The following is a 26,898-nucleotide window of genomic DNA, read 5'->3' as shown; positions in this document are numbered from 1 at the left end:
ATAAATAAAGTGAGGGTTTTGGCCATTTTGGTGAGTTAGTCAGTTTCCCTGGGTCTCTCCCCTGTACATGTTATTAAACTTTTGTATGATTTCCTCCTGTTAATCAGTCTTATGTCAATCTACTTCTTAGACCAGCCAGAAGAACCTAAAAGGGTAGAGGAAAACTTCTTCCTCCCCAGTAGGGCTCCACCCTCATGAAATAATCATCTCCCAAAAGCCCCATCTCCAAATTCTATCACATTGGTCTTTAGTGTTTCAATATGTTGCAGAAAGGGGGACCCCTTCTAGGGCCCTAGAGAGCCTAATAGGTGGACCCTCTCATATCAGATGTATTTTACGTGGAAATACATTTAGAGCATACTATGTAATTGTTGCCAATATACTGGACTCTTAAATCAGATCCTGTCATACTTCTGCTTGAGACTTCTCAATTATTTTCCATTGCACTTAGAATAGAATCCTCAGTGGGGCCCATAAGGATCTGCTGACCTGGTCTCTACCAATCCCCCCATTATGTCAGGGCACACCTATTTCCTTTCATACCCTCACATATCCCAAGATCTTTCCCACCCCTAGTCCTTGTGTTGCAGGAAGGGACCCCTTCCAGGGCCCGAGAGTGGGCTCTTGTCTAACACTCGGAAATGAATTGTCTGAGGAGACATACGTGCTGACAAAGCAAGAGACGTTATTGGGAAGGGGTGCCCAGGCAGAGAGCAGCAGGGTAAGGGAACCCAGGAGAACTGCTCTGCCACGTGGCTCACAGTCTCGGGTTTTATGGGAATGGGGTTAGTTTCTGGGTTGTCTCTGGCCGATCATTCTGACTCAGGGTCCTTCCTCGTGGCGCTTGCATTGCTCAGCCAAGATGGATTCCAGTGAGAAGGGTTCTGGGAGGTTGGGAGGACATACAGACTGGCGTCTCCTCTCTCCTTCTGACCTTTCCCGAATTCTTCCGGTTGGTGGTAGCTTGTTAGTTCCGCATTCCTTACCAGGACCTCCTGTTTAAGATAACTCCAGCAAGTGGCTACTATCCAGCCTGGCCAGGGTGGGTGGTTTCAATCAGTGGTTCCCCTAACAACTATGTGAATTTTGGGAAGACACAAACATTCAGTCCATAGCAAGTAGTCTTCTTATCAGCCCAGTGACTTGGGAAAAGGAAAAATGCCTTTAGGAAAGAAATACGAGAGTTTTTTTGAAAAGTAGGGTGGAGTTTGGTCAGGAGCTCCCTTTCAAGATGGCTAAACTGAATACAGTTTGCTAAAGCTAGAGTTTTGGATTGCTTTTTCAGTTTTTTTCTAATCACCCGGAAAAAATGCATCTTACTCACTTCTGAAGCAGATCCTCCTCTTGACAATTGCATTTGGGGCAGCGCCTGACAGCCACATCTGTCTGTCTGACAACCTTGCAGCGATACTTCACAGAAGCCTGGGATGGGGGATGTCAAATGAGTAATTTTCCTTTTGTGTAGGTTTCTTTTTCCTTCTCTTTCTTTCTTTTTTTTTTAAATTGAAGTATAGTTGACTTACAATATTAGTTTTAAGTATACACCATAGTGATTCCAAATTTTTATAGATTATACTCTGTTTAAAGTTATTATAAAATATTGTCTATATTCCCTGTGCTGGACAATATATCCTTGTAGCTTTATTTTGTACATGGTGGTTTGTACCTCTTAACCCCCAACCCTACCTTTCCCCTCCTCTCTTCCCTCTCCCCACTGGTAAGGGTAGGTTTATTTATTTATTTTTTTTTTTCACTTTCTTCCTCCCAGGCTGATGAGCCCTGAAAACACACTCCTGCAGCCCAGGGAAGAGGAAGGGGTCAAGTATGAGCGCACCTTCATGGCGTCTGAATTCCTGGATTGGCTGGTTCAAGAGGGTGAGGCCACCACAAGGAAAGAGGCGGAACAGCTTTGCCACCGGCTTATGGAGCACAGCATCATACAGCACGGTGAGTGTACGGGTCAGCTTTTGCTAAACCCTAAAATCTTGTGCTACAACTACAGGCTTTTATTTCTCAGTCATGGCTCTGTAAGGCCAGAGGCTCTGTGCCTCTGCTTGGGCTCAGCTCGGCTTGTCGGCAAGCTGGGGGTCACATTCAGCTATGTGTTTCATGCCTTCTCATTCTGGGACTCAGAGTAAAGGAGCATCCACTCTCTGGACTATATTGTTTTGACAGGTGAGGGCAGAAGCTAGAGAAGGCAGGCAGATTCTTGCAGTGTCTCCAAAAACTTCTGCTTGGGTGTGATTTAACATGACAGCTTCATGTCCAGCTGGCTGTAGCAGGTCATCTGGTCAAGTCTGGATGGGAAGTAGATGGCTCTCGCAAGGTTGGTTGCGTTGGGAGAATGAAAATTTGCTGAACCATGGTTCAAGCTGCCACACTGAAGAAGTATCCAAAAGGCCTTCATCAGATTTTCAGTTTTTTTTTTCTTAGAGCTGACTCATAATGCAATATAGTGTACTGTTCAGGAACTCTATTAGTTATCTATTGCTACATAAGAAATTACTCTAAAACTTAATGGTATAAAATAATAATAAATGTTTATGATCTCACATAGTTTTTGTGGCTCAGGAATTTGGGAGAAGCTTAGTGGGTGGTTTGTCTTGGTCAAGACATTGACTGGGGTTACAGTCCTCTGAAGGCTTGCTAGCCTGGAGGATTTGCTTCCACAGTGGCTCACTTCTGTGCCTTCCATACAAGTGCTGGTGCTGGCTCTTGGCAGGAAACTTCTGTCCATTGCTGTATGGACTTCTTCATAAGGCTGCCTGAGAATTCTCATGACATGGCAACCTGGCTTCTTGCAGAGGGAGTGATCCAAGAGAATGCAAGACAGAAGCTACAGTGTCTTTTAACTGAGCCCTGGGAGTCACACACTGTTGTTTCTTAATACTCTATTGGTTACCAGGTCAGTCCTACTGAGTATGAGAGAGGACTATGAGTGTGATAACCAGGAGGCAAGGGTCACTGGAGCCAGCTCAGTTCTTACGAGGCTGGCTATTGCATGAACATAGGCTCTGAAATCCCAGCTCCACCGGTGATTAGCTACTTACCTTCTCTCATCTGTAAAATGGGCATACCTGCATAGGTTGGTTGTAGGAGTACAGGAGGTAGATATAAAGCACTTGGCTCAGTGCCTTGCTCTTAATAAGCGCTCAATCAGTTTACTAATATAGCTGCAAGGTGTAGGCTTAGAACAGTGAGGAAAGGGCTGGGAACCAGATAAGCATTTCCACCTAGGAGTCAATATGAAAGGTAATACTTGAATCATTCTTACTGTAGACTCTCCTACCTCCACTTCTACACAGGCCTAGAATTTCTATCCCAGTGTTAGGGAGATAATCATGGAATTATTTGAAAGAAACTTTTGAAATTATTGGGAGCAGTGTTTTACAAACTGCAGATTGCAACCCTTTAGTGGGTTTAGTGAAATAAGTTTAGGGAGTCATTCCCCCAGCATTAAAAACATTTTTTTTAGCACAGGGAAGTATATTCAATATCCTGTGATAAACCATAATGGAAAAGAATATGAAAAAGAATGTATAAATAACTGTCACTTTGCTGTACAGCAGAAATTAATACAACATTGTAAATCAACCATACTTCAATAAAATTAAAAAAAAAAAAGAACTACTAAGAAAAAAATTTTTTTTCCTAGACTAGACTAGACTCTTAGTACTCAAAGTGCGGTCCATGGACCCACAGTGTCACCTGGGAACATGATAGAAATGCAGAATCTCTGATCCTACTGAATCTCATCTACATTTTAGCATAACCCCGAGTGATTCGAATGCACTTTAAAAGTTTGAGATGCAGTGGATGGCATTTGACTAGAATAGAAAATTTCAGAGCATAGTTTATGTAATAAGGTCAAGGATTGTTTTGCAAAACATTTATTTCAGTTAGATATACACTATATAAACATATGGCCATAGTCATGTGTGCACTGATTTGTAACATAAAAATTAGTACTCTGCATTGTGGTCAAATATTTTGAAAGCCCCTGATCTAGAAGCATTGGTTTACAAGGCACTCAAGCCACTCAGTATATTCTGGGGTGTTTTCTCCTAACTGATGTTGCCACAATGGCACTCACAGCTGTTTATTGACGGTCTAGTATGTTTCCTGCTGGGCTATTGATTGAAGTTTGGAAGGTGGATAGAATTGTAAAATGCCAGTATGGTTCCTGGCCTTAAACAGCTTATAGTCTTGTAGAGATTATAAAACAGATATAGAAGCAATTAGAGAGCAATTGAAGTTGTAGGATATATTTTATTTATTGGTTATTTATTTTACACCATGTGCCAGGCACTGTTCTAGAGATTTTACACATTAACTTATTGAAACCTCTTAAACTCTTTGAGTCAGATATTCTAATTTTTGTTGTTGTTAAATTTATCTTATTGTGGTAAGAACACCTAACATGAGATCAACTCTCTTAACAAATTTTTTTTAAGTGTACAAAATAGTAACCATTAATTACAGGGCAGGTATTTTTATTATCTCCATTTTACAGATAAGGAAACCAAGGCACCAATAGGTTAAGTAATTTGTATGAGGCCACTCAGGTGGTAATGTCCAAATGGATATTATCGCTAATAAGTGTGAACTCAAAATTGGTTGGAGTGACTGGGGCTTTCCACCATGAAAAATGGTGTGTTTGGTTTAGAGTTAATGCTGTCATCTTTGCTCCAGACAGAACACTTGGTGATACCAAGCTCTAGAGAAAACCAGCATTTTATACTACCGTTTACTGACTGATAATGTACATCTCGACTTCAGAGAGAAGATAGAGGATGCCACAAATTGTTTCCAAATGATTTCCAAAGAGTGAGTAATTATACCTCAATTACAGTGTAATTATTATTATTTTTTTGGCTGCGTTGGGTCTTCGTTGCTGCACGGGTTTTCTCTAGTTGCGGCGAGCAGGGGCTACTCTTTGTTGCAGTGCGCGGGCTTCTCATTGCAGTGGCTTCTCTTGTTGCGGAGCACAGGCTGTAGGCGCACGGGCTTCAGTGGTTGTGGCACGTGGGCTCAGTAGTTGTGGCTCACGGGCTCTAGAGCGCAGGCTCAGTAGTTGTGACGCACAGGCGTAGTTGCTCCGCGGCATGTGGGATCTTCCTGGACCAGGGCTTGAACCCGTTTTCCCCTGCGTTGGCAGGCAGATTCTTAACCACTGCACCACCAGGGAAGCCCCTACAGTGTAATTTTATAATGCTATAAATGCCAATTTTATAATGCTATAAATGCCATAACGTTGTGATGTGAAGGATAAAATAAGGAATTATTGTTAGCAAATCTTATCCACGGAAGTTTGTTTTCCCTGGTCTTAGGAGGATTGAATATTCTCTATATACAGAGTCAGAGTTTCCAAGGGAGTTCCAGTTTCCCAGCACAGCAACTCATTGCTAGATCACAGATTCTAACTTTGAGTTATGAAAACATGGCCACCACATATGTGTACGTTAGAGTTAATGATAAATACCAGCTAGTATCTTAAGCAGAGCTCTGAATTGTCCAGCTAATAATTAATTTCATAAGTTAAACATTAAAGAAAGTCAGCCTCTAGGCTTTGAGCAAAAGGTTGCTGGATAAAAGTGGTTCCCTAGCTTGAAACCAGTAGGCATAAAAATCAAGCCCACTTATGAAATCCTAACCAGCTTCATTTATGAATGGTTAATGGTGCTCTGTAATCAAGACAGAACTTGTTAGCTGAGTAATTAACTTGCATGCAAATGTATATGTGTGTGTGTATATATATATATATATATATATATATATATATATATATATATATAATGATATTATTATCATTATTACAGTTTTACAGCGAAGAATTCTTGAATTCAAAGCCTTTAAGATACTTTTCCAAGGTTGCATAGCTAACCGGTAGCTACTAGGCATTGTGCCTTAGCAAGGAGTTTCTGTTGGTCCAGGATGTATGTAATCGGGTGTGGCTGCCCGGCACTGTGGAATGAACATGGTCTTTGGAGGGAAACAGGCAGGATTTACATCCCAGCTCCTTTACCTACTGTGTGACCTTGTCGACATCTCAACTCTTCCATTCCTCAGGTTTTAAAATTTATTAAATTAAAGTCATATTATATACCTTTGAGAGTTATGTTTGGTGGGTTCGTTGGGTTTTTGGTTTTGCTTTTTGAAATCCTAGGACTACCCACATGTACTAGAAAGACTCAACATATGATTGGACTCGTGGCTAAGATTTTTTAATCTTAAAAAGACACAGAGAAGGATCAGCAAAGGAAAAAGACACATTGGGTGTTGTCTGGAGAAATCCAGGTGCAGAATTCCTCTGTTCTCCCTTCCAGGGCCAGGCAGAACTGGTTCCTTCTTCCAGCAGGGACATGCAGTAACACGTGTACAATATCTCTGCCCAGGGAAACCCACTTGAAACTCAGAGGGCAAGATTTTTACTGGGGGCTGCTCACAGAGGTATACTCTGCCTGCCCAGGCAGCCACATTCCCTGCCTTCCAGACTCTCAGAAGGAAAGCACGTATTCTCCATTAATTGCAGTGTTTGTGCAAACAATCTGGGCAGGCTGGTACAGCAGAATTCAGTGTCCCAGGTAAGCGAAGTTGCCTTATCAGATGATAACTCAGAGAACCTTTCAAAAGCCAAGTTCCCAGAAGCTAGCCACGGGCCAGCCCCACAAGCAGGCTTTTCTGTTTCAAGGCTGCTATGGTAACTCTTTCCTGCACAGAGCTGCTGTGAGAATTAAACGATAGAGGTGGGCAAAAGCTTTTAGCAGAGTCTACCTCTTATGGCCATCACATGCCAGCTATTGTACTTGACCTGATCAATTCTAAATAACAGTTAAAATGTACAGAGTCCCTACTATATGCCAGACACTGTTCTAATCACTCTATTCATTTACTCCTTTAAATAACTCTATGAGTTAGGTATCATAATAATTCTCATTCTTAAAATGAGGTTAAGTAATTTGCTGAAGACAAGAGCTAGTAAATGGTGGATTCAAGATTCACATCAAGGCAATCCGGCTCTTAATCAGTAAAGAAGATTGGATGCTAATTATAACCTCCACTAGACTAGGAAAAAAATTCTCAACTTTTATTGCATCAGCTCACACAGCCTGTCAGATATTGCAACTATAATCATTGTTAGCTCATAAAATATTACAAGATTCCTTTATCGCAAACAATGACCGAGTACCTTGAGATTTTTGTGTGACCTTTGCAAAGGCGATGAACACATTTCTTTACTCACGTAAATATCTCCCTCAACTGCTGAGCTGCTCTCCAGCTATCTTATCCTTAAATGGAGGGTAACAGACAGCAGAGAGTCACGTGGGTAAATTGCTCACAGCTGCAGCAGCTGACCCTGGATAATCAGGCTACCGCTGCTGTGTCCAGGCGTATAATTTCCTCTTTTAAAGATTTAGTCAGAGCACTTTAACAATTTCAACACTTCATCAAGCCCTCTTTCTTTTTCTTTTGTTTTTGAAAAATATATTTATATAAATTTTGCAACACACAAAGCAGTTTTCCATGTATTATATTTTTAATCCTCCCAGCTGCTTGAGGGTAGTTTTGGTGATCCCATTCTCCAGTGGAAGACAGTAGCTGAGACATTCTACCTGGTAGCCATGAAGAGAGCATTTGGGATCTTCTGCAAAGGAAGTTAGGTGCCAGATCCAGACAGGAATTAACCCCATCTTCTCAGTAATTAAGAGCACTTGACAGAGTTCAGCCCAGCCTGGAATAGCCTAGCCAAAGAAAAAGAGAGGGAGGGAAGGAAGGATGGGAGGAAGGAAGAAAAAAGGCACTGATGATTGAGGAGTTTGCAACTTGCCCAAGACCATATGATATTACAGAAAAAAGTTATTCTGACACTTGTTAAAATGGTAAGGAAGACTTTAAGAATAGTGCAATAGGAGTATTGTAGCAGGGGAGGGAGATGGGGCTCAACTCCAAGTACAGCAAGGACAAGTGGGGATTTATAGCCATGGAACAGGGTGAGGGGGTCAGTGGATGGAAATTTATTCATGGGAGACACCGAGGGCAGGGGGATTTTGAGGCCAGGGACTTAGACGTCAAAGATGGAGGATGAGGAACTTGATAAAATAATAAGAGTGATCAGATATCACGATTTGGGGGATCCTGACTTAGCAGGATTCTTTGCGAAGGCTGGGCTGGGTAGGTCAAATCTGGCTGAGTCACATGCCTACCTCTTGACCCTGGGTGAGCAGGGCCCTTTGACTGACAGACTCGCCAAGTCGGGGAGGGGCATTCTTCCACCAAAAAAACATTTTTTTTTGAAAGTTCTGTTACCACAGGATAGGGGCCAAGGTCAAGGCCTAGTAGAAATGAGGGCTCAGGGACTTCCCTGGTGGTCCAGTGGTTAAGAATCTGCCTTCCAATGCAGGGAACGTGGGTTCCACCCTGGTCGGGGAACTAAGATCCCACATGCCGAGGGGCAAATAGCCCGTGCTCTGCAACTACTGAGACCGTGCATTCTAGAGCCCCAGCGCCACAACTGGAGAGAAGCCTACACACCTCAAGGAAGAGCCCGCGTGCCACAACTAAGACCCAACGCAGCCAAATAAATAAATAAAAATATTTTTTAAAAAAAATGTAAATGAGGGCTCAGAGAAACCTGCCTAAAGTCTGGAAAGGAGAGAGTCTTTGTCAATGGCACCCTACCCTTGCTTGCCTGCCCTTTCTTCCTCCCCATCAAGACTATCCTCTCCTGCTTTTGCTTTTGGTAACTCCTCGCCACCAACAAAATTAAGATTTTTCTATTACAGGTGGTACCCAGTATCTTAGTGTTTCTTTACCCTTAGCTGGAATATAAGTGCTTTGAAGACAGAGAATTTGTTTTCTGGGAATTTCCTGGTGGTCCATTGGTGAGGACTCCATGCTTCCATGGCAGGGGGCACTGGTACGATCTCTGGTTTGGTATCTAGATCCTGCATACTGCTCCATGCAGCCAAAAAAAAAAAAAGGATTTGTTTTCTTGTCTCTGTATCCCCCATGGCTTGGCACTTATATATTAGCTATTCAGTAAAAAATGTGTTGAACGAGTGAACGACAGTAGTGACCACTTTTTGAGGATTTGCCATTTGCCAGGCACAGAGCTGGGTGTTTATACCAGCTAGAGTTCTTTGAATATAAGCAGCCTCAATCATCATTTGCTTCAAATATATGGCAGAGCTAACTAATAGTTAAAGCACTGGAAAGCCAAGCTGCCTGGAGAAGAACTAGAGCAGCTCTTGGGGATCCAGTTGCCAGGAACTAGTGATGAAGGGCAATCCCTCTCAGACACCTACAGCTAAGAAACCAGTGCTAGCTATTTTCTGCCTATGCTGTCCCTCTCTCCAGAGACTAAACTCTAGAGAACAACACTGATTGGCTGAGTCTGGGTCACATGCCCACCTCTTGCCCCCGGGATAGGCAGGGCCCTTTGACTGACAGACTAACCAAGTGGTGGTGGGTCAGGTCATTGTTCCACCCAAAGAAAAAAAAATTTTTTTTTGAAAGTTCTGTTACCACAAGGCAGGCTGGGCAGGCGAAAGCAACAGATAAGCTGTCCTTTCCTGCTGTTAGTTCATTTAATCCTCCCCCTAAATCAATTCACTTGATATTATTTTCCCTGTTGCTTTAGATGACAGTATTTAAGCATTTGCCATGAGCGTAATCATTCTTAGCTCCTAAATGTTATACTCTGAATAGAAGAAAATAAAGATCGGGTAGGATATTTCCTCAATCTGCTTTCAATAATTAATATTTCAAGTGTCATCTTTATCAGCAGCTGTTATCTACTGTAACTTTTTCCTTTCTCAATTTAAAATTTCTGGGAATTTTCCTACTGTGCCCTCTGATAGGCTTTGGCTCTGTTTTACTTTTTATTATAGCTGAATCCAAAGCAGGAAGAAAAACGGACACAGCCAGCATGCTGTTACAATGCAAACAGAAGGAAACAGGTTTCCTTGGTAAAGTCACAGGCTAATACTTTGGCACACAATATAGTATTGGTTTTGTTGAAGGACAACAGGTCTGTAGCTACACAAAGCCTTGACTTTTAGAAAGTATGAAAGGAGTGAGAGATGCCTCATCTTATGTAATCTTCCAAAAGAAGGGTGTTAGGTGAAAAGAATAGAGGTCTTTTGTGAACAGTGTCATAACTGTAAATATTTCTTTCCTTAGTTGACATCAGTATAGCTTTTGTCAGGTGTCCAGAAACTGATCCTCTAGATACAGACCGTGGCTCTGTAGCCTGGGCCCCTACCGACTCCTGCCTTGCTCCTGACAGCTTGTGGGCCAGTGGTCGCTGCAGTACATGGTCTTCAGTTTGCCCAAATGTGACCTTGTTAAAGCGGCACAAGGAAGCCTTAAAACACATGCACACAATCTCTGTGCAGTTGAAGTTTATGGAAGTATGCAGTCTCCTGGCCTTACATGGTAATTTAAGGACTCAGCTGGGTTTCGGTGGTCATTTTTGGAGGGACATGGAGGCTGGGGTCTCAAGTTTATTAAAAGAACAATATGTCAGGATCTCCTGGGTGGAATGGACAGTTCAGACTGCTGATTCTGATGTGCCCCTTCCCTCTCCTCCTGGTCAAGAAGCACGGTGGTGTTCACTCCTGGTTACTGATGGACATGAGCTTGACCACAGCCCTCAAGGGGAGATTGGGGGCAGTGGGGGCAAAAAGTTAAGAGGTTCTCCTTTAAGGACAGACTGCCTCCATTCTCTTTTTTCTAGCTCTGACCCTGTGTCAATCTTGAGGGAGCTTCTTTCTCAGCTTGGGAGGCTAGGAGTTTGGGCAGGGATTCCTGTGTGGGACCCAGGCTCTCCTTGAGCAGTCATGATGATTATTCTCACAGCCATTTCATCTTTGCCACACTGAGGTCTCTCTTAGTTCTTCCTCTAGAAAATCTCCCACCCGCCACTTAGGGCTCTCGAGTCTTAGCCACTCACTTTAACTCAGTTTTTCTTAGCTGATACGTTTGTCTCAGGCAGTGTGACTGGGTTGTCTTTTGTGTTCCGGCCTATAGTCCTTTGGAGTCGCTCCTTCTTTCTATCTGCCTCCGCCCTGCTCCCTCGTCCCCTCTTCTGCCAGAAATGGATCAACAAGCTGAAGTCTGTTGATACCATGGAGTGATTATTAGGTATAAAACTGACCATATGTAAAACTACAGTGAGGTATCACCTCACACTGGTCAGAATGGCATCACGAAAAAGTCTACAAATAAATGCTGGAGAGGGTGTGGAGAAAAGGGAACCCTCCTACACTGTTGGTGGGAATGTAAATTGGTGCAGCCACTATGGAGAACAGTATGGAGGTTCCTTAAAAAACTAAAAATAGAATTAACATGTGATCCACCAATCCCACTCCTGAGCATATACCCAGAAAAGAGGAAAACTGTAATTTGAAAAGATACATGCACACTGATGTTCATAGCAGCACTATTTACAATAGCCAGGACATGGAAGCAACCTAAGTGTCCACTGACAGATGAATGGATAAAGAAGATGTGGTACACACACACGCGCACACACACACACACACACACACACTGGAATATTACTCAGTCATAAAAAAAGGATGGAATATTGCCATTTACAGCAACATAGTTGGACCCAGAGATTATCATACTAAGCGAAGGAAGTCAGAGAAAAACAAGTATTATGTAATATCACTTATATGTGGAATCTAAAAAACAATACAAATGAAATTCTTTACAGAAAAGAAACAGACTCACAAATATAGAGAACAGACTTGTGGTTACCAAAGAGGGAAGAGGTAGGGAGGGTAAAGGATAAATTAGGAGTGTGGAATTAACAGATACACACCAATAAAAATATATAAAATAGATAAGCAATAAAGATTTTCTGTATAGCACAGAAAACTATATCTTGTAATAACCTATAATGGAAAAGAATCTGAAAAAAAAATGTGTAACTGAATCACTTTGCTGTACACCTGAAACTAACACAATATTGTAAATCAACTGTACTTCAAGTAAAAAGCAAAACGGGACTTCCCTGGTGGCACAATGGTTAAGAATCTGCCTGCCAATGCAGGGGACACGGGTTCGATCCCTGGTCCTGGAAGGTCCCACTTGCCACAGAGCAACTAAGCCCGTGAGCCACAACTACTGAAGCCCGCGCACCTAGAGCCCATGCTCCACAGCAAGAGAAGCCACAGCAATGAGAAACACTCGCACCGCAACGAAGAGTAGCCCCCGCTCGCCGCAACTAGAGAAAGCCTGCGTGCAGCAACGAAGACCCAATGCAGCCAAAAATATAAATAAATAAATTTAAAAATTAAAAAAATGAATTAAAAAATTGTAAAAATAAAAACCCGACCATATGTAAACTCTGATCAATGTGACTATAGAACAGTATTAAGTTAAAATTTAAGAAGGGATTACACACACACACACACACACACACACACATCCTTATTACAGTTGGAAAAATACTTTTATTAATATCATAAGCAATTTTAATCTAAAATGGAGAGTAATCTTTTTGTAAAATTGCTTATATATATTATCTTTAAACTGACATAACATTTTTAAGTCTCTAACATTTTATCTAGCTTTATTCTGAAAAGGTCCCCTTCACGTTCTTCCTCTCTGTCTCAGTAATAACATTTGACCCAACAAGGAGCCCAGCCCCTCTCCTCTCTCCTTCCACCCGAGGAAGGCCTGCATATCAGAGTCTATATTCCTTCCATTTTATTTTAGCCACTCCCTTAGCTGTGGCCTAGGTTTCAGTCTGATTGGAAATGACCAAAGCCACCAGGCCAAAGAAGGGGGTCTGGGTATTGGTTTTGGCCACTGGCAAAACCACTCCTGTCTCTCTGAAGTCCTCTTCCACAGTTGCTAGGAGCATAACCTCAAGCGAGGATTCCTGTCAAGTGGGAACATAATGTACTTCCTCATCAAGATGAAGGAAATAGGATGGGGAGATAGTGTGTGTGGGGGGGAAGCAGACAGCGATACCAACAACTTTTGACCGCTTGGCTGTCAGGAGCTCAGGATAAGACTTATCTTCTAGGACAAATGGCTCTCAAAGTGCTACACGTAAAGGGATGGACTTGTTTGTTGGTTAGCTGATCTGTTCCTATGAGGTACCAGCCTCTAGACTGATCCTGTTTTCCATGGAAATAGGACGAAAGCCACAAATGCAATCCATATATGTAATTTTAAATTTTCTAATAGCTGCAGTGAAAGTAAAATGGAACAGGTGAAATTAACCTTAATAATATATATTTAACTCATTATCTCCAAAATGTTATTTCAAAATATAATCAATATGGAAAATAGCAATCAGCTATTTTATGTTCTTTTTTTTCATATTCAATCTTCCAAATCCAGTGTGTATTTTACACTTATAGCTCCTTGCCACATTTCTGGTGCTTGTCATCCATTCTGGAGAGCAAAGCTCTAGACCTTTTTGAAACCAGCACAGAGTATGGTGGTATCCCGGTGAGTGTGTATTCCATTTTTCAGCCCCTTAGCTCAGAGATCTTTGTTGAGATCTTTGTTCCCCAATGGCTGAAATGCCTGAAAGTTTGTGTTGAGGAAGCACCTTGGTATCTCTATTTTGCTGTACCCGTTTGGACACCCAAGTAAACCTGGGTGCCAGCCACACAAGTTTCTGGAATGGCAACAATTCTTCTCTCTCTCTCTCTTTTTTACTTTTTTTCCTATTTTTTGCCATGCAGCATGTGGGATCTTAGTTCCCCGACCAGGGATTGAACCCGTGCCTCCTGCAGTGGAAGTGAGGTGTCTTAACCACTGGACTGCCAGGGAAGTCCCTCTTCTCTCTTCTTTAGCTCAGTGATTTCACAGTCATGTTTTCTTTTTTCTCTGATTTTTAAAATATTTCCTTTGATTAAATATTTTTAATATTTCCACAAGTCAGAAATTGTTGACTGAGATCATTTGGACTGGATCTGAACTCAGCAGTTCTCTTTTTGCTCAGAATGGGCTTATCCAGTATACGAACCCAAATTCAGGAGCACTTTCTTAAATTCCTAGTCTTTGTCATGGGATCCTTTGGATTTTTGCTGACAGCAGAACAATATTATTTATTCATGGTGCACGGGCATCATTTCAACCCTGTCTTCCAGAGAGCTGTGGCTTCCCATATATTTATTAATTTCACTTGCTTTGGTTAAAAGAAGTTATTGTAATTTATTTTCTGCAGATGGAAACACTGAGACCCAGGGACTGTCCATAACCACTTCTGTCACCAAGGAATCAGAGCCGAGTTGCTGGAAGGCATGTCTTCTGCCTGTAAGACTTTCTGTCTAATCAGTCTTGGCTTCTGAGTAAAGCATAGTTTGTTACAAGGTGTGGACTGCAGATAAACAGAAAGTGTTTGTTTTTTAAGCCTTTGATTTCTGTGTCCAGACCTGAGTTTGGAACAATAACAGAATTGTGTGTTGCTACAAATAAGAGAAAATGTAGTAATGCCTGCTTGAACAGAGAGGTTCCTCTTTATTTAGGAAGAGTCACCTTTCCCAGAGATTTCTACCGACATTACACGGGCCAGATCTGTGTCAACATGGACTCATTCGCCGGATGGCAATCAGTGAATCTAATGCTGTTAGCCAGGCACACTGCTGCCCTGTACAAATAATAAAGGAGGAAGAAAGGGAAAATGGGTTTTGGACAAGCAGCTAGCATTGTCAGCCACAAGGACGAATGTCTTTTTCATTAAGTAACTAAGTGACCTTCCCTCTGAAACAGGGGCTTCCAAGGAACGGTTTGTTTCCTCTGTCCTCACACTGAGCTCCTGGTAGCTCTAAGGTAGATTTGAAGCAGGTGGATGTACAAATGTTAATGTCTTAGTTTTGACTGATGTATCATGGTTATATTAACATCAGGGGGTGCTGGGTGAAGGATATATGGGAACTGTCTGTACGATCTTTACAGCTTTTTTTTATAAATCTAAAATTATTTTAAAACATAAAGTTTACTGGGAAAAAAAGTAGGTGAGGTGTTTCCTATTTTCCTTTTTTGTTTAAGATGAGTACAAGTATAAATAATATAGAAATATATGGAGACTTTTTTTTTTAAAAGCTGCTAAATCTCACCACTGACATCCTCCTTTTCTGAACGTCTGCTTCTTCCTCCTTCAAGGGTCCTAGTCTCTCCGGCCTCATATGGAACACCTGATAAATTACTGTACACTAAAGCACCCACAGGTTATACGGTTACCTTTCTGGGAATGGTAAGAAGTTGTCATCTGGGAATAAGGCTTTGGTGGGCTTTCACAGCTAGTGGTTTTGAGTAGGATTTATTCTGATACCTCCAGCATCACATTGGATGTCCTTCTCTACGTTGTTGGCCGTGCTGAATTTATCTGGTTTAGGTAGGATGCCTTCTTTTCCCACAGACCACCTAGAGTTGCTGCCAGAAGCTTTCCTTACATAGGTGAAGTCTGAAAGGGATTAGAAAGGTATCCTTTGGGCACTGACACCTGGGTGGGCCCTCAATTGGAAGCCCACACATGGCTAACATTAATTGAATGCTTCTATGTACCAGAAACTCTAATAAGCCTTTTACCTGTGTTGTTTCATTACCTCTTCAACTCATTTTACGGATGAATAAAATTGAAGTTCAGGGACGTTAAGTAACTTAGTAAAGAGTGAAGCCAGTGTTCAACCCAAGACCATCTGTAGGCAGAGGGGTGTTTACCATGCTGTTGCTTTGTCCTTTTAATAAGCAATTCCAAGGTAATCAACATTTTACCCTGGTGAAGAATTTTGTAGAAAACATGCCCAGCCAAATTGTCTTCTGTTACCTGGCGACAGAAATAAATGAGGAAAAAGCAGACTGTTTTCTGGTGTTTGTAAGCACATCTGCCTCCTTGTTTGGCATTATTATGGGACGGGAGACAGTCTAGTGAGGAGATTAAGGGATGGGGTTTCAGAGTTAATCTGTCAATGCTTCTGTCTTGGATCTTCCAGTTAATGACTATGGGACCTTGGGCAAGTTGACCTTGGTAACTTGGTAACCTGTGTAATCTCATCTGTAAAATACGAATAATTATAATAGCTCTCTCTGCTGCTTTGAGAACTGAATGATATAATCATGCCATGTGTACCACTTAGTGAATGTTAGCTGATTGCTACTCTTATTATTGTTATCATCAATATATCCTCATCATCAGATGCCTTGGTGGGTAGAGATTAATATACGTTTAATGGCCTCATCCATTGCTGGTCTTAATATCTTATACATACTCTATGCTGAATATATACTTTTAAAAATAAATCAACACTGAAGGCCCTTGGATTTATGCCAACAATCCAAAGGCTCTAGAACAGAGTTACAGATTTCTTTCACTGAATTATGCATATGAAGGATTCCATTTGCCAGACAAAGTAAATTTATTTTCAGACCTCTCTGCACTTACAATATGAATTAGTCTCTGAAAAACAACTTCATTTTTGAAAAACATACTCTCTGTTCTGAATTTTATCACTAACAACATGAGGTTCTAGGCTTTGGAATGCACCCAGCTTTTATTTAAAGACGCATAGAGAAGAATAAAATATAATTTGACCTTCCATCTTTTTATTACCTTTACTTTTCTAGCAGTAAGACACAGAAGCAGCAGAAACCCGTACAATTACAATGTCATGTTTTGATTTTCGTCTTTTCTGCAATCTTACTGAAGTTATTTGGATCCTTTTTCCTCTTTTCCATCTCCTTTCCTCCCTTCAACCAATTAAATAAGTGTAATTGGGTTCTAACTTTGTGTATATGAAGTGTTTTGTTTTAGTAATATCAATTCATAGAACTTTATGCCCTAAAATCAATTTCCTGCTTTCATATCCTCTTCTTAATATTGTCAGTACTCAGGAAGTAATTATTTTAGTTCTCTGACTCACTGTTTGTATTGCCTTTTGAAGAGTTTTGTATCCCAGGCACCTAACTGTCCTTGTGTGGCATAGGCGCTTAAACACAATTGCCTAACCTTCTCGAATCAAGGACTTGTGCTGCTTTGGAAAACAGAGCTCTTTCAACTCCTGCATCCCTTTAGGATGGTTTGAGATGGGTAGTTATGGCTTTAAGTACAGTTTAGATTTTCTTGAAAGAATAGCTTTCATCTTCTGTTGTAATTAATGCTCGATTCGTATTTTCCAACAGACACATGATTTAAAAAGCATAATATTTATATATTTTAGTTTTGACACTTTTTTTAATATGCAGCATACTAAGTGACATAAATTGCTTGGACTCTGTAGGACTGTGACCTAGCAGGGGCAGGGAGGCAAAAGAGTGCAAATCCATACCTGGACGTGTGAAACAGCTGAAAGCTTTTGTTGGCAGGGAAGGGGCAGCAGTTTCATAGGCAGAATTTATTTGCCTTTTATTAACGCAAATGTCTGAGGACTAAATCTGCCACCTCTTTTTTTTTTTTTATAAATTTATTTATTTATTTATTTATTTTTTAATTAGTTAATTTATTTATTTATTTATTTTTGGCTGTGTTGGGTCTTCGTTTCTGTGTGAGGGCTTTCTCTAGTTGTGGCAAGTGGGGGGCCACTCTTCATCGCGGTGCGCGGGCCTCTCACCGTCGCGGCCTCTCTTGTTGTGGAGCACAGGCTCCAGACACGCAGGCTCAGCAGCTGTGGCTCACGGGCCCAGTTGCTCCGCGGCATGTGGGATCTTCCCAGACCAGGGCTCAAACCCGCATCCCCTGCATTGGCAGGCAGATTCTCAACCACTGCGCCACCAGGGAAGCCCATCTGCCACCTCTTAATCCTTAAAGTTTGTCAGTCCTCTTAAGCAATGTCTGTAGGTGCTCATGTCCTTTCAGGAGGAGCTATAAGGATCAGTAGGATATAAAAAAGAAAACAAGAGGAAATGGAGCCAGTGGTAGGATGGAGTGACATCCTTGATGGCCCAGAAAGATCCTTCACCCACCATCGCACACTGGGTGAAGTGGTGAGCCATGCCCACCTTTGCTGCTGTGCGATGTTCTGATGATAACGATGTTAATCACAGCCAGGGAGGGTCTTCTGCCTGGAAGGTGACCTTGAAGACGTTTTAGCTTTGACCCCAACTTGCAGGACTAGTCACAGCCCCCTCAGCCTCACCCTTTGCTGGTCTTTTTTCTTCCCCATTATAATAATCATTATCCTTATTCCCCTGTCTAAGCCCTCTTTTGACTCTTCTAAATTCTAAAACTTTTTAAAAGTTCTGATGAAGTGCTATTCAGGGGACAGTTGATGTACACATATTCTTTCCCCCTCCCTCCTCCTCACCGCCACCTTCTTACTTTCTTATCACACTGCTGGATTCAGTTACTTATTTCATGATGTCTGTTGTGTTATGTCATCCACCAGCAGACATTTCAAGGATGGATGCAAGTATGTGATCTTCCTCTCTCCAGCTAGATAAGTAGCCTAAAATGTCTTATATTCCGTGGAACTTATAGGGCTTAAGATGATAAGTTTTTATATTCATCCTTAGAATATATGTGTGAATGGAATAGAAGCCAATTCTCCTTCTTTCAGATAATCGGCTTTTAAAAATTCCTTTCTTTGCTAACTCATCCTAATAATTTATAAGGGAAAAAATGTAGCCACAATATCCACCAAAAGAATATATCTGAACTATGTCACTTTATTATTTTGGTAGACTCCATGACGTTCCCCTCATGCTTCCTGAAAAGTGAAGGAGGACTTCCCTGGTGGCGCAGTGGTTAGGAATCTGCCTGCCAATGCAGGGGACACGGGTTCGAGCCCTGGTCCGGGAAGATCCCACATGCCACGGAGCAACTAAGCCCATGTGCCACAACTACTGAGCCTGCACTCTAGAGCCCTCAAACCACAACTACTGAGCCCGTGTGTCTCAACTACTGAAGCCCGCGCACCTAGAACCCGTGCTCTGCAACAAGAGAAGCCACCGCAATGAGAAGCCCACGCACCACAACGAAGAGTAGCCCCCGCTTGCTGCAACTAGAGAAAGCCCACGCACAGCAATGAAGACCCAACTCAGCCAAAACTAAATAAATAAATTAATTAAAAAAACAAAAAGTGAAGGCACACAGTGAATAGGGATCTGTTTTTTTTTACCAAATATCAACATTGGGAGTTTAGTGCTTCTAAAGCCCCCATTTCCCTAAGCAATAAGATTGTCTTGTATTTACATTGCTTCAGCTTTCTGGCTATTTCTGCTTTTCCTCTTGTTTTATGTCTCACTTAATCCCAAGCCAAGCCAAGCCCCTAGAGAATTCCACCAATAGAATGAGAATGCTTGGAAAGTCCCAGAAATTATAAATTGGATGAGTAAGAAGTTGTCAGTTTTCAATTACAGCTGTGATAAAAGCACAACTAGAACAGTAGATACTGAGTTGAACATTGTCTCTCCTTACTTCCTCCTGCTTAGAGATTAATCTTCTCCAGGAGCAATTCAGTCAACTATTCCTCTATTGCTAGACATCAATTTTGGTTCCAAGTTTGTTTAGCTGCAAACAATGCTGATGTGCCCATCTTAAAATATATATATATTCTCAAGGAGCAAAGATTGAAATTTGTTAAATTATATATGTCACAACATTTACTCTAATATATAGGTCCTGTATAGCATTGGGATCTAAGAAATGAAGAATTGGAATGACCTCAAGATTTAGAGACACCAGTCACTGTTCTCCTTGATTTTTCTTTCCTTCTCTTTAATTTTTTTCCCCTTAGCTCTTAGGGTATTTTTTCTGTGTTTAACAAAGAGCAACTTGCTTATGTGGCAAATGATTTTTGCATTTCATTTGGAGAGTGTCATGTTAAAGTGTAGAAAGAATCAATGCATCTCTCTCTCTGGAATATAAACTGTATATCCTTTAGCCATTTTTATTTCTTGAGACTCTACATATGTAATTTATGGCTAAACAAAAGAAATCTTTGGCTTTCTTAAACTAATTCTTAAAACTTCCTGTGTCTTAACTCACTCCTCTATTTCTCGCTTTTCTTTGACTTCTGAGATTTAATTATTATCCAGTGGGATACTTGCCAAACTTGAACTGGACATCTGGTTAAGATTTCATATTTTTCTCAAGTGAGAGATGACAGAACTGCTCGTGGGAGCTGGGCAAAAGGTTCTTAAAAGAAGGGCAGAAAAGACAGAAGAAATGGGTTCTGTGCAAGAACTTAAGTGACCAAAAGCTAAAGTCAATCTTTAGGAGTCTGAGAAGAAGAACACTTAAAACACTATATGTCAGATACCATTTCAAATCTCTTATGTAAATTATCCCATTTCTTCTTCACAGCAAAACTATGCAAAAAATTTGAGACTTAAATTTAGTAAGTTGCCCTAATCACTCAGCTCATAAAGGTGGCAGAACTGGGAGCAAAACTGAGCTCTTCTGACTCTAGAACCTTTGCTTTTCATTGCATGATACTGTTTTCTAAAAGTTATTTAGCATTAAGAGAGTTTTCAGAGAAGTCCCAACTTAACTGCTTTCTGCTTATATGAAACAATGTCTCTTTTAGAAGACTTCGGTATTGATGAGCTTGAAAGGCTGAGCAGACGAAGGTGTCATATTCCAATCAGGATGCTGGGATCCTGCATGTCACTTACTAGGTACTCGGTTGACGAAATGAATGATGTCACGTGTGATTGATTGATGCTATAATATGGCTGTCTACCTGCACTCTTAGCTTTTGTAGCTACGATTATCTTTGTTATACCTAGGGCTAGACTCACAAACGAAGCACACGTATGAAACTCTGTTCATGTTATTAAACTTTTAATGAGAGGGAAAAAAATAAAGAATCCTTTTAAAAGCCAAATAATTCATTGAAAACAATGCAGGTAACACAAGCAATTGTCACTTCTGTCTTCTGAGGGAAGAATTTGACTCCATCTGCGCCAGACACACAGCTGGAGGATGAACACCTGGAGACCTTCATGTGGCTGCTCCCAAGGCCCTAACACCCAAATAAGTCCTTGAAAACTGAAGTGGGGCATTAGATGTAGTGTCTCACAAAATTGAATTCCCATAAGTCACATGGCAGTATATCATCAGCAAATGACGGTCACAGTAAAGACAACAACAGTGGTTGTAAAATAACAAAAGTGCAATTTTTTTAAATTGAATGTTCTTATTTATTTATTTATTTTTCATGTATATTCATTTTTAAATTTTTATTTATTTATTTATTTATTTATTTTTGGCTATGTTGGGTCTTCGTTGCTGTGCGCAGGATTTCTCTAGTTGTGGTGAGTGGGGGCTGCTCCTCATTGCGGTGCGCGGGCTTCTCATTGCAGTGGCTTCTCTTGTTGAAGAGCACGGGCTCCCTGGGGGGCACCGGCTTCGGTAGTTGTGGCTCACAGGCTCTAGAGCTCAGGCTCAGTAGTGTGGCGCACGGGGTTAGTTCCTCTGCGGCATGTGGGATCTTCCTGGACCAGGGATCGAACCCATGTCCCCTACATTGGCAGGTGGATTCTTAACCACTGCGCCTCCAGGGAAGTCCCATATTATAGTATTATTGAATGTAGTAATGTACTAAATTTATGTAAAAATTTGACTATTGAAAGAGCTACTATTTGTAGATATCGTATCAAAGTGTAATTGGCTTATCTTTTGGTTCAAGATGTATTTAGCATCTCCTGAATGCAAGAATGTATTATTTACTGAGAACATGCAGAATTATCACTGAATTAGATGTGTTTGTCTTTGTGGCCAACATCATTCATTTAGCTGAAGTGAATAGTTTATCACCATTTAAAGATTGTGAAACACCTATATGAATCATTAAGTTAAATTTTGGCACGGTGTACTCTCTTGATAGGGACCCATGATATTCATGTAACCAGAAGAGTTATTCATTAGCAAATGTGGATGGTAAATACAGTCGCAACCCTAGATTGCATTTGCTGGTGTTGACCTAGAAGGGATGTGATTCTGTTTGTGAAATACCCAAAGAGGCTTTTGAACCAGTAAACATTATTGATAAAAGGGTTAATGTGATTCTTAATACACTGTATTAGATTATTTTCCTAGTGGTTTATAGAATTCTTGAATTTCACAGTCCAAAAAAAAATTTTTGCCAAGAATGAATACTTAAAAAAAGAACTTCTGTTTTTACCATAATTTCATAAAACACTGGGCAAGAAAAGTACCTGGCATATAGTCATCCTGACTCAATAAACGTTAGTTGAATAAATGGGTGGGTGAATGAACAACAAAAAAGTCGTGATGATATAATTTTAGAATAAATGAAAGCCTTTAAATGGAATATACTTATTTTTAGGAAAAACTAAATGCATTGTCCTTAATGTTGCAATTTCCCCATGGCCCAGCACACTCTTCATGACATACCATGAGCCCACAGATTGACTGGTTGCTACATAACTAGCCACTAGATAGTTCAAATTTAGCTGTATTTTGGATGTGCTTCTTATCCCTTTGTCTACGCACCATGGACAATTCACTTCTAGCCATTTACAGAGCACCTACTCTGACCCAAACATGTAGTAGTCTAGGGTTTGAGGATGCCACAGTGATTAAGACACAGCCCAGGCTCTCAAGCAGAGTGACTTAGTTGGGGAAAGAGATGTGCTCCCCCAACCAAATAAACCCATATTACACTACAGTGTGGTAAGTGTCACAAAAAGACTGCCGATCACTAGGTGTATGGGTGACAGAAAGAAAATAAAAATGTACTCTGTGATGAACATGGAAGTTGAGTGTTGGATAAGGTGACATTTTACTATAACTTTAGAGTCTTTTCCAATCTCTTGTGGCCTATGTTTCTAAGTAAACACGTTGCTTTGGGATCAGAAGCCAAAGTTGTGTGGCCTTGGGGAAGTTACTGAAGTAACTTCAGTCTCAATTCTTGCACTGTAAATCACTTACAGAGTGATTGTGAGGACGGTATTGTATAATATTTGTAAAGTTAGTACGGTGGCATATAGTAAGTGAGCTACTAGCGTAATTATAACAGACTTCAGCAGAGTAGGTTAGAGATGGCAATCAGTAGACACTCAGGCTTTTATTAAACCCTGGTGGGCTGAGATGACAGCCCACCCACCACAGAAGTCAACATAAAACTCAACATTTGACCACCTGAGATATGTCACAGAGTAATGGAAGAATCTTTGGACTTGGTGTCAGAGAGCATCGTGCTAATGCTGCCTCTGCCACTAAGTAACTGGGCGTATTTCCTCACTTTCTTCAAGTGAAGGTGAAAAACAGTCAGAGAGAACGAGAACGCTGAGCCATCCTTTCTACCTCAGGGTCTTTGTTGTTAAGCTACGTTGAACATTTATATTCTAACTCTTTGGATTTGATTGTTGATTTGGGTTTTTCTTCCATGTTCCCAAATAAGCTTCATATATGTGTGTATTTTTTAGATGATGTCGATTTTTAATGAATCTTGTTTCACCCACAGGCTGAAAATAATCTCTCCTTTGAATTTCCATAGCACTTTATATATAATTTCCTTAAGATTGTTGAAATTTCCATCTTGTACTTTTGTTATATGTGAGCATGTTTTATTGCCTTTGCTAGACTATAAGCTTTTTTTTTTTAATGAAGCGGTTTTATTTTATTGTTATTGTTGTCATTATTATTATTATTATTATTATTTTGGCTGCGATGCCACCTGCAGGATCTTAGTTCCCCAACCAGGGATCAAACCCACGCCCCTTGTAGTGGAAGTACACAGTCTTAACCGCTGGTCTGCCAGGGAAGTCCCAGACTATAAGCTTATTGAGGGTAAGATTTTGTTATATAATTTCTCTTAGTATTTCTAGCTCTTAGAGCAGATGATTGGCCTCTAGGTATTCACAGTATAAATGAATAACAATGAGTCAGTATTTAAGTACTGAACAAAAGGTGGAGAATATTCCTCTCCATCAAATTTGGTATTTGCCAGCCTTGTTTTTGCTCAACATAGATAGATAGATAATTCTGGTTTTTTAAAAGGCATGAAAACTTTCTATATTTTTCAGTTTTTAAATGTAGACATGCAAAACATTTTTGATTAGAAATGTAAGGTATTTTACAAATTGGAACTAGATTTAAAGGTGCTAATAAATTCTTCCATCCCAATTTTCTTTTCATCTTCCTCATTTCAGTTTTAATAACATGGATAAGGCATCCATGCATGGACATATATTTATGAAGTTTTGTCAATTCATACCGAGCCCACTATTCTTCATGTTTATGTGAGGTACTGTTTTTAAAATTGTTACTTTAAAAGACATTATAGTTTCTTAGGCATGACACCAAAACTAACAAAAAAGTAACATGACAAGCAACAAAGTAGAAAACAAACTGAACATCATCAGAATTAAAAACTTTTCTATTTTAATATTTATTTATTTGGCTGTGCCAGATCTTAGCTGCGGCATGCGGGATCTTTGTTGTGCCATGCGGGATCTTTAGGTTGGGGCATGCAGGCTCTTAGTTGTGGCATGTGGGATCTAGTTCCCTAACCAGGGATCGAACCCAGGCCCCCCGCATTGGGAGCATGGAGTCTTAACCACTGGACCAGCAGGGAAGTAACCACTGGACCGCCAGGGAAGTCCCCCAAAATTTCTGTATTTTAGAGGATACCATCAAGAAAATGAAAAGACAGCTTACAGAATGTGATAAAATATTTGTGAATAATATACCTGATAAAGGGCTTATATCTAGAATACATAAAGAACAATTACAACTTAATAATTAAAAGACAACCCATGAAGAAAATGAGGAGACAAGCCTCAGACTTGAAAATATTTGCAAAAGGCATATCTGAAAAAGCACTGTTAGCCCAAAATATACAAAGAACTCTTAAAAATCAACAATAATAAAACAACCTGGTTTTAAAAACGGACCAAGGACCTGAGCAGACACCTTCTGACAGAAAATATACAGATGGCAAATAAACATATGAAAAAATGCTCAACATCCTATGTGATTAGGGAATTCCAAACTGAAACAACGAGATACCATTACACACCTATTAGAATGGCCAAAATCCAAAACACTGACAATGACAAATGCAGGCAAGGTTGTGGAGCAACAGGAACTCTCATTCATTGCTGGTGGGAATAGAAAATGGTACAGTCACTTTGCAAGGGATTTTGCCAGTATGGTAAGCATACTCTTACCGTATGATCCAGCAATCATGTTCCTTGGTATTTCCCAAAGGAGTTGAAAACTTATGTTCACACAAAAACCTGCACATGGATGTTTATAGCAGCTTTATTCATGATTGTCATAACTTAGAAGCAACCAATATGTCCTTCAGTAGGTGAATGGATAAACTGTTATACATCCAGACAATGGAATATTATTCAGTACAAAAAGAACTATCAAGCCATGTAAAGACTTAGGGGAACCTTAAATGCATATCACTAAGTGAAAGAAGCCAATATTAAAAGGCTACAACTATATGACCTTCTGGAAAAGACAGAACTATGGAGACAGTAAAGAGATCAGTGGTTGCATTGGGTTGGGGGGAAGGAGGGATGAATAGGTAGAACACAGAGGATTTTTTGAACAGCAAAAATAGTCTGTATGATACTATATACCGTAACATCTTACAGAAAAAAACTGAATGAACTTTTTTGGCCAACCCAATATAATGGTAGATACATTTGACAAAATCCGTGGAATGTTCAACATCAAGGTGAACCCTAATGTAAACTTTGGACTTTGGATAATAATGATGTATCAGTGTACATTCATCAGTTGTAACATCTGTTCCTTTCTCGATAATTGATGGTAGAGCAAAGTTGTGTGTCGGGGGGCAGAGGGTATACGAGAACTCTGCACTTTCTGCTCAGTTTTGCTGTGAACCTAAAACTGCTTTAAAAAATAAATCTCTTTTTTTTAAAGACAATCCAATTAAAAAATAGACAAAGGATTTGGATAGACAGTTCTCCAAAGAAGATAGGCACATAGACAATAAGCACATAAAAACATGTTCAACATTATTAGCCATCATGGAAATGCAAGTCAAAGTCACAATAAGATACCACTACACAACCATTAGGACAAGTGTAATAAAAAAGCTAGAGAATAACAAGGGTTGCTAAGGATGTGGAACAATTAGGACCCCCCTACTCTGTTGGTGGGAATGTAAAATGGGGCATCCTCTTTGGAGAAGAATCTGGCATACAATATAGGGTTACCATATGATCCTGCCATTCTACTCCTAGTTGTAAACCTAAGAGAAATGAATACATATGTCCACACAAAAATTTTTATATGAATGTTAATAACATTATTCATTATAACCAGGAAGTGAAAACAACTCAAGTGTCTATCAACTGATGCATGGATAAACAAAATATAGTATGTCCATACAATGGAATATTATTTGGCAATAAAAAGTAGTGAAGTACCGATACATGGCATTACATGGATAAACCTTGTAAACATTATGCCAAGTGAAAGAAGCAAGTCACAATGGACCATATCTTATATGACTCTCTTTATATGAAATGCCCAACATAGACAAATCTACAGAGACAGAAAGTTGATTAGTGCTTGCCTAGGGGTTGCCTAGGGGTTATGGACAGATTGGAAGTGATAGCTAAGGAGTGTTGGGTTTCTTTTGGGGGTGATGGAAATGTTTTAAAATTGATTGTGATGATGGGATGCACAACTCTGTGAATATATTATAGACTAGAATATATATAGAACTATGCACATTAAGTGGGTGAATTATACTATAACAGGACCACTCCTTTCTGAGACTGACCATATGCCCAGTGGTTAATAGCCAAATGATTATTTGGGCATTAACATTATGTAGCATCTTATATTAGCAATGTGGGTTTACAGTGTTAAGCTCTATTTTTTGTTTTTGTTTTTGTTTTAATTTATTTTTTTGTCCGTGTTGGGTCTTAGTTGCGGCATGGGGGGTCTTCGTTGAGGTGCATGGCCTTCTCTCT

The 26,898-nt window shown here is 40.3% G+C and overlaps 1 protein-coding gene across 8 annotated transcripts in view; it reads left to right on the top strand.

Annotated features, from left to right (window-relative positions):
• The window catches only part of DEPTOR (DEP domain containing MTOR interacting protein), a 151,258-nt gene that overhangs the window by 72,107 nt on the left and 52,253 nt on the right, over positions 1-26,898 (top strand). For all 8 annotated transcript variants that reach the window (XR_005016984.1, XR_005016988.1, XR_005016986.1 and 5 more), the window contains exon 4: positions 1,769-1,947. Coding sequence is in view for 3 of the 8 variants with exons in the window: in XM_036829896.1 (XP_036685791.1) it covers positions 1,769-1,947 (179 nt within the window). In the remaining 5 variants the exon portion in view is untranslated. The remainder of the gene's footprint in view (positions 1-1,768; positions 1,948-26,898) is intronic.

Source organism: Balaenoptera musculus, chromosome 17, assembly GCF_009873245.2.
Source record: "Balaenoptera musculus isolate JJ_BM4_2016_0621 chromosome 17, mBalMus1.pri.v3, whole genome shotgun sequence".
Classification (NCBI taxonomy): domain Eukaryota; kingdom Metazoa; phylum Chordata; class Mammalia; order Artiodactyla; family Balaenopteridae; genus Balaenoptera; species Balaenoptera musculus.
The sequence above is the reverse complement of the archived record's forward strand: the minus strand, read 5'-3'. Positions and strand labels throughout refer to the sequence as shown.